The sequence below is a fragment of the Chaetodon auriga genome, chromosome 5, assembly GCF_051107435.1.
Source record: "Chaetodon auriga isolate fChaAug3 chromosome 5, fChaAug3.hap1, whole genome shotgun sequence".
NCBI lineage: Eukaryota > Metazoa > Chordata > Actinopteri > Chaetodontiformes > Chaetodontidae > Chaetodon > Chaetodon auriga.
In genome coordinates, this window is record NC_135078.1 from 7,181,226 (window position 1) to 7,194,209 (window position 12,984).

General features: G+C 42.5%; 1 protein-coding gene across 1 annotated transcript; it reads left to right on the top strand.

Annotated features, from left to right (window-relative positions):
- Positions 1 to 328: 328 nt before the first annotated feature.
- dgcr8 (DGCR8 microprocessor complex subunit) lies at positions 329 to 12,983 on the top strand. The gene is made up of 14 exons (XM_076730148.1): positions 329 to 462; positions 839 to 1,804; positions 3,731 to 3,893; positions 5,636 to 5,778; positions 7,214 to 7,544; positions 7,629 to 7,826; positions 8,422 to 8,523; positions 8,826 to 8,924; positions 9,131 to 9,213; positions 9,427 to 9,527; positions 9,673 to 9,779; positions 9,971 to 10,098; positions 10,353 to 10,466; positions 10,989 to 12,983. Exons 2-14 carry the CDS (start codon positions 1,118 to 1,120, stop codon positions 11,070 to 11,072), a joined length of 2,340 nt encoding a protein of 779 aa, XP_076586263.1. The 5' UTR covers positions 329 to 462; positions 839 to 1,117; the 3' UTR covers positions 11,073 to 12,983.
- Position 12,984: the final 1 nt, after the last annotated feature.

Consider the following 12,984-nt stretch of genomic DNA (forward strand, 5'->3'; position numbering starts at 1 on the left):
GCTTCTGTACATATATTGCAGTTGACTCTAGTCAGTGGCTCGGAGCCTGTGCCGATTATACTTTTATGCTGTTTCTCACATATTTATGTTTCTAAAATTACATGAAAAAATAGTCAGTCCGCCGTGAAGTGAAGTCATTCAGAACAAAATTCCCATTCTTCATTTCTTGGCTATTCTGACGTTTGTGTGTTAACATGTTGCTCATTGGACAAAACTTATGGGGCTGTTATCTTATTGGTTGAATTGTATCAATAACAGAATGTTGTGATTCGTCCGCTGATCGATCAATTATGGAAAAGCTGGTACTGGGAGGCGGGGTCTGAGTTGGTTTTGCCGCTGTGGTTTTCTTCAAGATGGCGGGGCTGCAATTGAGGCAGTATGGCGGCGTGTCGAGAATTAAAATAATTTAGAAAGGTAACTTAGTCAGGTGCCTGGTAGGAAACAGCCGTGTCATATTTATCGGTAAGTATTTCTGTACTAAACTGTTTTCAGGCTTGCTGCCCATGTGAGCAGACGCGGATATCTGCACAGTCGGATGGCAGCTTGCTAGCATATTAGCATTGATGTTAGCGTTACCAGGGGCCCGCTGTGCCGCTAAAGACTGAGCAGATGCGCTAAAACGAGGTTCTCCCCCGTCATCTTAGGATGAATTTGTCTGCTATTTGAACTTGGACAAACGTTACTCATAAGCCCAAGAAAGAGGAGACATATTCAACGCCCGAAGTTAGTTTTCCGCAGCTACGTTGTAGCATGAATATGTTAAATATCCTGTCATATTATGCTATCAGTCATAAAGTTGCACTAAGTGACGTCTGCTCTCACTGGTCTTCTTTTCTAGCTCCCAGAAGATACCAGTGGAGGATGATCAGTGCCTAGATCCTGTATTAAGCTGAATGCATTGTGATTTCCAATAATTGAGACAGTGATTCTGAAAGCTGTCTACATTAATGAAAAGAACAATGTAGTCAGCTTAGCATTTTCACCTCTGGTACGTGGTCTATACAGGGATGTGCTTCTGCATGCATTCTGGTTTTAGATTAGAAGAAAGGCTCTCAACAGGTCAGATTTTAGAGTAAATTATCAGTCTGTATAAGTTGTAGTACGTAATATAGAAGAAATGGAGATAGATGATGTTCTACCCCCTCTCCCCTTGGAGCCACCTGATGATATTGGCCGAGATGAGGGCAGAGCACCTCCACCACCTCCCCTGCAAACGTCCAGTGACGCAGAGGTAATGGACGTTAGCTCTGGTGGTGATGGATACACATACACCCCAGGGGACGGGGAAGCCCAGCCACAGCAGCCCCACAGCATGGGCTCAGTAACTTTCTGTAGCCACCTCTCAGACGAGGCCAACCCCAATCCACCGTGCCCCCGAACAGCCCGCCACGCTCCCCCAGTCACCAAGTTTCTACCAGACCTCAAGCTGCTCAGAGATGTTAAAATCAGCGTAAGCTTCACTGAAAGCAGCAGTAGCAAAGACAGGAAGGTTTTGTACACGGGTGAAGAGCAGGAGGGAGGAAGCGATGACTGCTTAAACAGCCTGAATGGTGAGTTGCATGACTCAACTAGTGAGCAGGAGGTAGCTGAGGGTAGTTCTGGAGCAGGAAACATTGCAGGCAGAGCATCAGAGGAGGCTGAGGTAGATCTGGAAAACAAGGTAGTGTTCGCAGTCCTGGATGAGTTGGATGACTTCTACGAGAACTTCCTGGATCATGACAATGGGGAGCGTGGCGGCTTTAAGTCTGAGGTCATAGTTCAGCAGGAGCAAGCAGATGACGAGGCTGTGGCTTATTCCTATGAGGTACGTTTTGTCTTTTTTCTTCTGTATCACTTGTCTTTATCAGCTACACAACCAATTTGTCCTTTGCTGTCAAATAGAAATAATGTCGGCCTAATACAGCCCATACAGTACACTCCGGAAAAAAAGAGGGCATTATTAGCACTGTTTCATGAAATGCAGCCTCCCCTGTCATCTCAGTGAGACCACTGCGATGGCACAGCAGGTGTGCGGACACAGCAACAAAACAACCTCATGGTTGCTAAAAAAAAGTCTTTGCTGCAATGCATCATCTGGCAATTTTGCAGTTTTCCTTCGCATTCGCAGTGTTTTAGATTGAGGAGAAAATGATTGCTGCAGTAATTACATAATAGCTTTCTCATAATATTGGAAACTGATGTCTAAAAAAAAAAAAAAAAAAAAGTGATTAGACATCCCATTTGAGGCCTTCTCACTAGTACTCGAAGCAACCCCTTCAAAGCAGTGCAGCCCCTGCATTGACAGTGCAGCTTTTGATGGGAAGGCACCCTTATGGAGGGGTGGTGAGACCACACTTCCATAAACCTTGTTGTATCTTGTGCCAAATATGATGTTGCTACATAACTGCCTCCGTGGTGTTAGGTTACCCACATTTAAAAAAAAAAAAAACAGTTGTATGTAGACATGTGGGTGATTTTAGTTTCATTTGGTTAGATTGGGCTCTCCTGCTGTTATTGATGTCTCTACCCAAGCACAATGCATGAAACAAAATCCTGCAACTATAGGTAAACATACTGGCCCAGTACTTCCAAATGTTAAAGGTGGGGTGAGTCATTCTGGAGAAAGATTGTTGGTATTTGAACTCAACACCCAATTAAATGCACCCCTCCCTTCAGTGCTCCTTCAGAAGCTCGGCCCCCCCAAATTCATGGATGCACAGTCAACATGCCGAGAGAAGGAGACATTTTCCTTAGAGCCAGCACACCAGCTCCGGACAGCGATACTCACAAGTGTCCTGCTGTTGTAGCTAACATCACAACAACAGCATATCTTGACTAACTAGAAATTAAGCTGAATGTCAGTGGACAAGTAATTTAATGTTACCCGACTAACAAATCTCAAACATTACATCAGCATAACGTAGCAAAACTAATGTTATCCACATGTCCACCAGAAATTGAGCAACCTCCACATCCGCCTTCATGCCTTTCCACTCTTGGAGTTCTCTCCACCCTTGGAAAGCCTCACCGCATTATGTTAACATGTCCTGTGTGCACTAACACAATGCCACCTGTTGCTGATTATAGGCTGGGCTGTATGTTTCTAGTTATCCTATTGGCTGCAGGGAATAATGGCACAAATGAATTGAAAGAAAAAAATCTGGGAACACATAGAGATAAAGTACAGCTAGAACTGAATCAAAGGACGAGTGAAAAGCCAAAACAATCAAAGGATCAGAAAAATGACTGATGCAACGATTTCTTAATGCATCACTTCAGACCTTTTCTGCATCAGTATGAGTGACTGAGCCAGGATCTAATGCTCCATTAAGTAACATAAATTTAAATGAATGTTTGTTTTTCTTTATTTCTTTGTTTTTTTATTACTGAAATGATTAAGTGAGATGCTGGAAGAGGTTAGTGTCATTTTAAATTTTTCCCATTCAATGCCGGGTTTCCTTTTGATTCAAAAGTAATCAACAGTCATAAAGAAGGAATCAAAACAGCTAAAAATGTCATTTAATTTGTAGTTGTAGTGCATATGGATTCAATATTATCTTTCTCAATTCAGAGGTATTTCACTTTTATGCTTTAAAGTGGAACTGTACATTTTAACCTCTGTTGTGGTAGACTGTTGTGTGGTTTTTGTTTTTTTTGTCCTCCACCAATTGTTCACCATGGCATTGCATCAAAACTTCCTTAAACTGGTGACCCATCCTTCTCTCCCGGCCTTAACCATTGACTCTTCCAGGAGGAGTTTGACAATGATGTCGATGCTCTGCTGGAGGAGGGAATGCCGGTCCCAAAAAAGATGCGTCCGGCAGAGGACAGATTTGGCGGGGACAGTGATCATCAGTCAGATGGTGAAGGAGGTGTTCAGCCCATGATGACCAAAATTAAGACTGTCCTGAAGAGTGAGTGGTGGATCTGTCTGTTCAGGGTTGGGTACTATCAAGAAACCTACAGTTGAATGTCATTTCAATACTACAGGTCACAGTATGATACCATGTTCTGAACCAGGGACGGGGAACTTTTTTCCCATCATGAGCCATTGCAAATTTTGTAACATCCTTCTAGGGCCATACTAAATTATTGAACACACATATCACACACAATGACTGGAACTGCTTCTCTTCAGCGAGGTGTCAGATGGTAGTGATAATGATGCTACTCACAGCTGGTTTTCCAGGTTTGGTTCAGTCCGTCTTGAGCAGAAAGGAGTCTTTGCAAGAGTCAGTTTTGAAAAGAGCTGCTCGCAGCAGTAGGTTGTCCCAAACACAGGTGTAAACTTCAGTGCCTGTCTCCTCATAATGGACAAATCCTCAGGGTGTACATGCAGTTTCTAGACCTCGAGCAGAAGGGAGGATGCTGCACTTGGCTTTGAGCTCGTTGTTGCTTTGCAGCTCAGTGATTTTATGTTGTAGGATGTCAGGCACATCAGCTGGTTCCACATTAAACAGTGTACCAAATGTTTTCAGTTTCTTGTGTTTAATTGTCATGTCCTAAAACCTCGAACCAATTTCCCCAAGGAGATGTCACACTGACCTGCACACTCACATGTCATAGCAGCTTTTGTCATTGCAGAGTAGGAACAGGCACATTTTCACTGATGACTGATTGTATTTAGCGGCCACCTGGAAGGGAATTTTTTTTAATCGTTAGTTGTTATTGTTTTTTTTGTTTTGTTTTGTTTTTTTTTGTAGTTGTATTTATGAGCTGCCTCATATGCCAACTTTGCAGGCTGCATATGGCCTGGAAGCCGGACGTTCCCCACCCCCTGCTCTTAACAGTACCTGCTCAATGCATATGTGTTACATCTGTTACATAATCATATTTTGAAGTGAACTGATATCAAATATAGGATAGTATCGTGTTTTTCATTCATAGTGTTGTACAGTTGTGTGCATTGCTGACATAGATTACAATACAGAGTTTCTCCTGGGAGAATTAGTCAGCAGAAGTGGTAAGATCTGCACAAGTAAAATGACAGCTAGAATTTTTTTTCTGCTATCAAAAAATCAAAAAGTACACACTGTTTAGCAACTTTGACACACATACACTGGTATTGGTCAGCCGCTGAGATGTGAAACACACATGCATGGACTCACTGAATTAATCAGGTTTGAAATCTTAATTGTGATTGAGTAAAGTTTTGAGTCTGCAAAGCATTAACATAAATATCACAAATTCTAAGAACTTGCTTGTTTTATAAATGATTGTCCAAGTAGCATTTCTTTCTTCACTGTCTCGAACGAGCTCATTGTTCAAACACTGTGCAGATCAGCAATGAAATCATTGTTAAAGGTTTGTAACCTAAACTAGAGCAAAGTGTGATAGGAAGTGGTGACAGGCAACGCGTGCGTGCGTGCGTGTATGTGTGTACATGTACCACTGAGTTCTGTTTGAGTAGTCTGATGTTGATATTCATCTATTCGGTGATGTTTCCCTGCTTTACGTGATTTTCGTACTGAAACCCAGCTGTTGATTACCTGTTTCCTTAATCAATGTGAATATCTCTTGATTGCTTGACACACAAGGACATGTATCAGTTTTGCGGTTACACAACAATCTTGTAATAATTACTAGAAAAGTTTACCACACAAAGTAATGGTGTAGTAATTAGTGCCTACATTTACATTTTTTCCCCTTGTGCCAGGCCGGGGGCGTCCTCCCACTGAGCCTCTACCTGATGGATGGATCATGACATTCCACAACTCAGGCATTCCAGTCTACCTGCACAGAGAGACCCGGGTGGTTACCTGGTCCAGACCCTACTTCCTTGGGACAGGCAGTATTAGGGTAAGACGTAATACTAGTGTCCGGTCTAATATTTGCAGGGGTTTTGATCCTCTTATGTTTTGGGTACACCTCTGTGTCAGCTCTCTAACCAAAATAGTCACACATTTTCTCCCGCCACCAGTTTGTTAACCAGTTTAGGTGGCCCATACTAGTTCCCAGCTCTAGATGCATATAATGGGCTTCGTGGTGTGTGTGTGTGTGAGTGTGTGAGTGAGAGAGATTTTACTTCATTCAAAGATAACACCCTTAAACTGGCAATAGACAAGTTTTTTGCTTTAACATGTCATTCTAAAGTAAGTGTTGATTGCACCTAATAGCCAGAATAATGGCACGATCTGTGTTTGGATTGATTCCCTGTAAGCCTCTCTTTCAGTATGCAATTTGGTCTGCCGGCGGGTATGATCTCCTGGAAAAATGAATTCTGACTGACGTTCCAGTCAGACTGGCACCGTGTCTGTCTGCTTTCATGTCTCCATTATAGATTAAATGAATGAACTCGCTCACGCTTCTTTTCTTCTGCCCCCCCTCCACCCCATCACCAGCCCATGCTGTAGTAACAGTGCCTTGGATAAGTGTTCACCCCACGTCACCACATTTTGCAGTGTTACAACCTGAAATTCAGATGGATTTTATTGGACTCTTTACCATTTGATTAACACAACATGCAAATTACTTTTTGCGGCAACACAAACAATTAAGCCAAAAAAAGCACATATGTAAGTATTCATCCCCAGTCAACGCCATCTTTCGCAGCGGTCACTGTTCTGCACTAAGTGTCTACCAGCTTAGCACATCTCGAGGCTGTGACTTTTGCCCTTTCTCCCTGGCAAAATAGCTCAAGCTTAGTCCGATCGGAAGGATACTGTCTGTGAACAGCGGTTTCAGAAGAACAGATTTTCAATTGGATTGAAGTCTGGGCTTCGACTGGACCAAGACAGTAACATTCTTTGCCGTGAGCCATTACAGTGTAGCTCTGTCTGTGCTTCGGCCCACGTCTCTTGCAGACTGAAACAGGTTTTCTTAAAGCATTGGCTGAGCTGTGGGTCTTTCCAGCTCCTTCAGAGTTACCATCGACCTCTTGGTTGCTTTTCTTATTTCTTGCCCAGTCCGTCAGTTTTGGTGGACGGTCTTCTCCTGGTAGATATTCTTTCCATTTTCTAACCTAACCCTGCTACCCTGTACTTCTCAACATTTTCATCCCTGAGCTGTTTGGGCAGCTCCTTGGTCTGTCATGGTTGTGATGCTGTTTCTTTGGTCTTGTTCTCTGACAAACTCTGAGGCCTTCACAGAGCAGGTGTATTTATACTGAGATGAAATCACACTCAGGTGGACTCTATTTGACCCAAATTGGGTCCGGTCACTGAACAGAAAATTGACAAACTGACGATACTGTACAAACATTTTGTTACAACTCTTGGTCTTCTTTTTGATACAGAAACATGATCCTCCTACCAGCAGCATCCCATGCTTACACTACAAGAAAATGAAGGAACAGGAGGAGAGGGATCTGAATGGGGAGGCGACCCTTCACGTGGAGGAGGTTCCAGTCAAGACTGGTGAGGAGGCCAACGGTGAAGAGGGAGCTGGCAGGGCAGAGGCTGCAGCTGAGGATCGGGATGACGTCCCTCCCTCCAGTCTGTCTGACAGTGGCCCAGATGGAGAGGCTAACAGTCTGCAGCCTAAAGAGTCTGAGTCCTGTGACACTGCCCAAGGAGCCTTAGGACAAGTCAAGGCCAAGGTGGAGGTGTGCAAGGACGAGTCCATAGGTAAGGACTTCTCAAAGGTTATTGTTATGTTTTTGCTGTCCTTCATGTAACTTATAAATCCAACTTCATCAACCTTCCTCACAGAACTTGAAGAGTTTCGCTTGTACCTCGAAAAATGCTTTGACTTTGAACAAGTCACTGTCAAGAAGTTCCGCACCTGGGCTGAGCGAAGGCAGTTCAACAGAGACATGAAGAGGAAGCAGGCAGAGTCAGAGAGACCTATCCTGCCTGCCAACCAGAAACTCATCACACTGTCAGTCCAGGATGCACCCACGAAGAAAGGTCTGTGGATTTCATGCAATTCATGCTTTTTTAAGAAGAAGCAGGTCTTATTTGTAATCATCAGTTACCAATGAAACATAAAACTCAAGAGTTAATTTATCCTAGCAGATTATGCTGTGTAGCCTGGTACAGTTTATAACTATGAGTCATCGTGCTCCATGGTCATCTAAAAGCTATTAAAAGCACATTAACGTTTGGGTGGCTTTTAACTTTCAGATGAATGTGGCCAATATAATTCTAATTCCATTTAGCCTCACTGATTCATTGTGTGTACTTTATTAACACCAATTTATGTCAAACAGGCTGTTAATTGCTTAAAACAGTTCAGGGAACAAACAGTGAGGCGCAGAAGGAAGAAGTCCCAGCTACCCCTCTGACAGAGGATGTGAATCCCCCATCTAACTGTTGAAAGGGCGAAGCTTTCCATTACGAAAAATGCTTTGAACTTTGGATGTCAACTGTAATGTCATGTGAGATAATACACGACAGCAGCTTGGGACAGTGAAGGGACATGGAGCACAGACGAACAAGAACATTGTTAGAAATAGAAAGAAAAATAGATTGTTGGTTTATTTCAGTTTTTCTGTTTTAACAGAATTTGTCATCAACCCTAACGGAAAGTCTGAAGTTTGCATCTTGCATGAATATATGCAACGTGTCCTAAAGGTTCGACCTGTTTACAACTTTTTTGAATGTGGTAAGTTCTTCTTTAAGTGTCATGAGGTATTTTAAGTCGCTGTGTCACTCTTTCCTTTTCAGGATACGTCATTATTTAAGAGAAAAAACCGTCATGCGTGGTATCTGGTATATATTGTGATGTGTGTAAATCTACTGTCTATTCTGCAACCCAGTACACATTTACATCTCTTCCTCTGTAGTCACTTAGCGTGCATGTGTACCTGTGTGCAGACAAAACTGTTGCCTCTTGAAGTTTAAAGTTTGTTGTTGAGCATTACCGGATATGTATATGAAACCAAACTGAATTTTTGTGCCCCACAGAGAACCCAAGTGAACCCTTTGGAGCATCAGTCATTATAGATGGAGTAACCTACGGCACAGGAACTGCAAGCAGTAAAAAACTTGCCAAGAATAAAGCTGGTAATTTCTTTTATTTACAGTGGTTAGTATTGTGATGGGTTGGTTTGTGCATGTCATGACTGAAAATACACTGTATGAGCTCAGAGTGGTAATGAGAGAGAGAGAGAGATGTTTATTTTTCTTCTCTCTCTCTCCACACGGTCAATGGTTGCACTCTAATACGTGACTATTTCTGCCTGCACTTGTAATTTTCCTGTGTGCTTTAGCTCGAGCCACACTGGAAATCCTCATCCCTGACTTTGTGAAGCAGACCTCGGAGGAGAAGCCTGTCGAGGGCGATGAACTGGAGGTACGTCTCTTTTCCTATTGCCACTTACTCATGTTCTCATCTGGAATAGAGTAGGCTGAAGTTTAAATGCGTGTCCACAACACTGACAGTGGGTAGCACAGGTTTTGACTGTAATTGTTGCCAAAGGTCAAGTGTTTTCCCTTGAAGGTTGATGCACCTTTAGAGTGAGAGGTAACAGAGCAGTGGTGACGTCACATGTGCTCTGCTCCACAGTATTTTAATCATATCAGTATAGAAGACTCGAGGGTGTATGAGCTGACCAACAAAGCAGGACTACTTTCGCCATATCAGATTCTTCATGAGTGCCTTAAAAGGTAAGAGCGAATGCATAATGCCACCAATACAGTGTGTTTATCATTATCTGTGGTTGTCTTTTTTTTTTTTTTTTCTACCAAAGCTCAGGCAGGTTGGGCAACACTTCAGTTGTATCATTCATGTCCTGTTTGCTCTTCCCTGTAGAAACCATGGGATGGGAGACACCAGCATTAAATTTGAGGTGATCCCAGGGAAAAACCAGAAGAGTGAATATGTGATGACATGTGGGAAGCACACTGTGCGTGGCTGGTGTAAGTACACAGCAGTCCTCATCTAGCCATGTATTCAGACTGAACCAGTCCATGTGTGTAGAGCTGGGGAGTTCAGTGATTGTTTGAATGACCCTGTCCGTCTTGTTTTACCTCGGGGAGCCAGCTGTTCTGTCGCAGACTAGTCTGGTACATGAAGCTTTCAGCGACGTGTTTTGTACATTTTCCACTAGGCAAGAACAAGAGGGTTGGCAAACAACTAGCATCTCAGAAGATCTTGCAGATGCTTCATCCCCACGTCAAGAACTGGGGCTCACTGCTGCGCATGTACGGCAGAGAGAGCAATAAGATGGTCAAGAAGGTAAGTACGGAAAGTTTTGTTTTATTTATCAGATGTGAAGTATGTTAAGAGAATAATTCTGGTTCTGAGCAGTTAAATGTCTCTCAGCATCTCACTCCTGTAACTTGTAGTAACAGTCCACTGGCATGTTGCTCACACATTGCCTTGTTAATTTTACTACCTGCCACATCAGAACAACCAGTGAAATGTAAATGCTGGTAATGAAGATGAAGTTTTCTGCCTCCACCACTTGTAAAACAACTGATCTTTTGCAGGAGAACTCTGACAAGAGTGTGATCGAGCTGCAGCAGTATGCCAAAAAGAACAAGCCAAACCTTCATATCCTGAACAAACTGCAAGAAGAAATGAGGAAACTCGCCAAGCAGAGGGTGAGAATTATAGCGTACAGAAGATCTTTGTTTAATGCACTTTCAATTGCAACAAGTCTTTAACATTTAACATTGTCTTCCACATCTCCCATCAAAACCATTGACCATGTGGCAGTGAGCCAGCATGGCTTCTGTCATCAAAGAAGCTGTATTTTCTTTTGGAGTGTAGGACTTCTCGTGTTCATCCTTTCTTCTCCTGCCAAGAACCAAACACGTTTATTTGTTGAAAATCAGACATACTGTCACCAGACAGCTGATTGAAGGAAAGATGGATGGTCGTCTTGATCCAGACAAAGCTCAGAATTTCATTTGGGCAAAGAGGAAATGTGCAGGGTCTCAGTGAGCGGGGCTCCGATGCTATTTCCTGTTGTACATTTGATGCTTGATGCTTAGGCTCACACTGCCACTGCCACGATTTGTGTATTAGAATTGATTTAGAATTTGAATAGTTTTCTTATTTTCAACGTCTTGTGCCATTTTTAGACCTCACTTTATGGTCACTTCATTGTATTTCTTTACCAGGAGGAAACAAGGAAGAAGCCCAAGATGACCATAATGGAGTCTGCCCAGCCGGGGAGTGAACCCCTCTGCACTGTTGACGTTTAAGTCTCTGAATCACTGATGAACCACGGCACTGAAACCCAGTCACTGTCTGACACCACCATCCATCACTTAATTATGCATCACTCAGATCTAATGGCAATATAGTTACGCATTGACCAGGCCGGTAGAACTGCTTGCTTCCTTCGCCCCTGTTTTATTGGTTCAGCTGGTAGATTTGAGGGTAGGACTAAATGCACTAACGGACAGTAGAGCAAATATCGTCTACCTCTCTAGATGCATCCTCGCTATGGCACTACAAGAAAAACTAAACTTAAATAAAAGTCACCAGGGGCTGCAGAGAAGTTAACCTGACTTGAGAACGTATGAACCGCATCAGAGTAAAAATGCATGCTTCTTTGACTGCAATAAAAAAAAAAAAAAAAAGAACACACGGCACACCTTTGTTGGATTTTGAAGTGTTGTTTTCAGCAGTCACGATCTCGGCGTGCCAGCACCTATTAGTTTTGTTTGTGCTTCAAGTTTTTGAAAGGGACTACTAATACTCGTGTATTTATACCGTTCATTTAATTGGGAAACAAAGTTACATGTGTTTGGGGTATTTTAATGGTAGTGTTATGGATATTTTGGATGATGAATAGAAAATATGGCGTTTTTTTTTTTTTGTTTGTTTTTCCTCCAAACGGACAGTCGCTGTCTTGGTTTGCACGATAAAAACATGCGTTGTGAAGTGATCACTATTCAGAACTATTGTTATGCACTCGTGTCATGTCAGATATTTTTGTTGACTGATGATGCTGTTGGTACAGGAACCAACTGCTTTTGGGATACTTGGGGTGACTTTTGTATTTGGAGGGACTTGTTGCCTTTTATTTTATTTTTTTTTTCCTCTTCTGCTTTGGCATTACAAGAAACTGGCTCCCTGCACTCCATGCCAACACTGCAGTAAACCCAGGCACAGGGCCACAGAGTACGGTCGTGTGTTGGAGGTAAAAGATCATTTCTTTCATGCTCTTAGTTCTCGCTCGCTTTTTATTGAAGTACTAATGCCATGCACACCAACTAACCACTTGGTACGTTTCAGTAGCTTTTCAGTTTGGGTGCCCTTAAGAGATCATGTTGGCTACATGTTGCCTTAGTTAATTCATTTCATGAAGGGCTCAGAGAATATACAAAATATTGGACCTACACCCTTCAACAGGAAGTGGAAAGACCAAGCCCCCTTTACTTGATAAAGCATTTATTCTTTAGCCAGTTAGTATTTTAATGAAGACAGCCTGTTAAACATCAGATACTACGGGGGAAATGCATACAGCATGTGCAGATTTCTAAGACTCGTCTTATTGGATTGTGTATTTCGTGTACGTTTGCCATCATTGTGACAGTCATATTTTCTGACACGCAAGTAGAGTACGTTTTTGAAAAGGCAGCCTTGCAAAACGTAGTTGGTACACTGACATGAGCAAAATACGATCAAGTCATTTAGTCCGACACAAGCTGACGAAACTGTGTATACCAAAGCTTACATCCAGTCTTATGCATTTTATAGAATAATGTTGCTGCAAACTGTACAGTAGAAACATCTAACACAGGACGATACATCGACTCGTTACTTGCTGGAACAAAATAGAAACTGCTGTGCATTCTTTGTCAAGTATTTGGCCTGTGGTTTTTCTACAGAACCTTCAAGGACACGCCACAGTTTAAACACGAGGCTGTAGTGACATCGTAGATCGCTTTAAGAATGTGCTTTCCCTTCTGTGCGTTTGTCGTCTTGCCAAGTGTGTGTCAGTGTGAGAAGAGAAAAAAAAAATACTGCTTTTACATGTGTTGCTGTTGAGTTGTACCAATGAATTGTTTGAGATGTTGCTGCCTAGAAAATGAAGTATGTATTGCAACCTGAGCTCCATGACTTCAGTGATATTTGTAATGCAAATAAAATGTCTTGACTAATGAC

What these genes read in the sequence shown, in the direction of transcription:
- dgcr8 (XM_076730148.1), top strand. Translation starts at nt 1,118, where the DNA reads ATGGAGATAGATGATGTTCTACCCCCTCTCCCCTTGGAGCCACCTGAT. An exon ending in TCGAGGGCGATGAACTGGAG is followed by an intron (nt 9,214 to 9,426) that starts GTACGTCTCTTT and finishes TCTGCTCCACAG; the next exon opens with TATTTTAATCATATCAGTAT. An exon ending in CTTCATGAGTGCCTTAAAAG is followed by an intron (nt 9,528 to 9,672) that starts GTAAGAGCGAAT and finishes TCTTCCCTGTAG; the next exon opens with AAACCATGGGATGGGAGACA.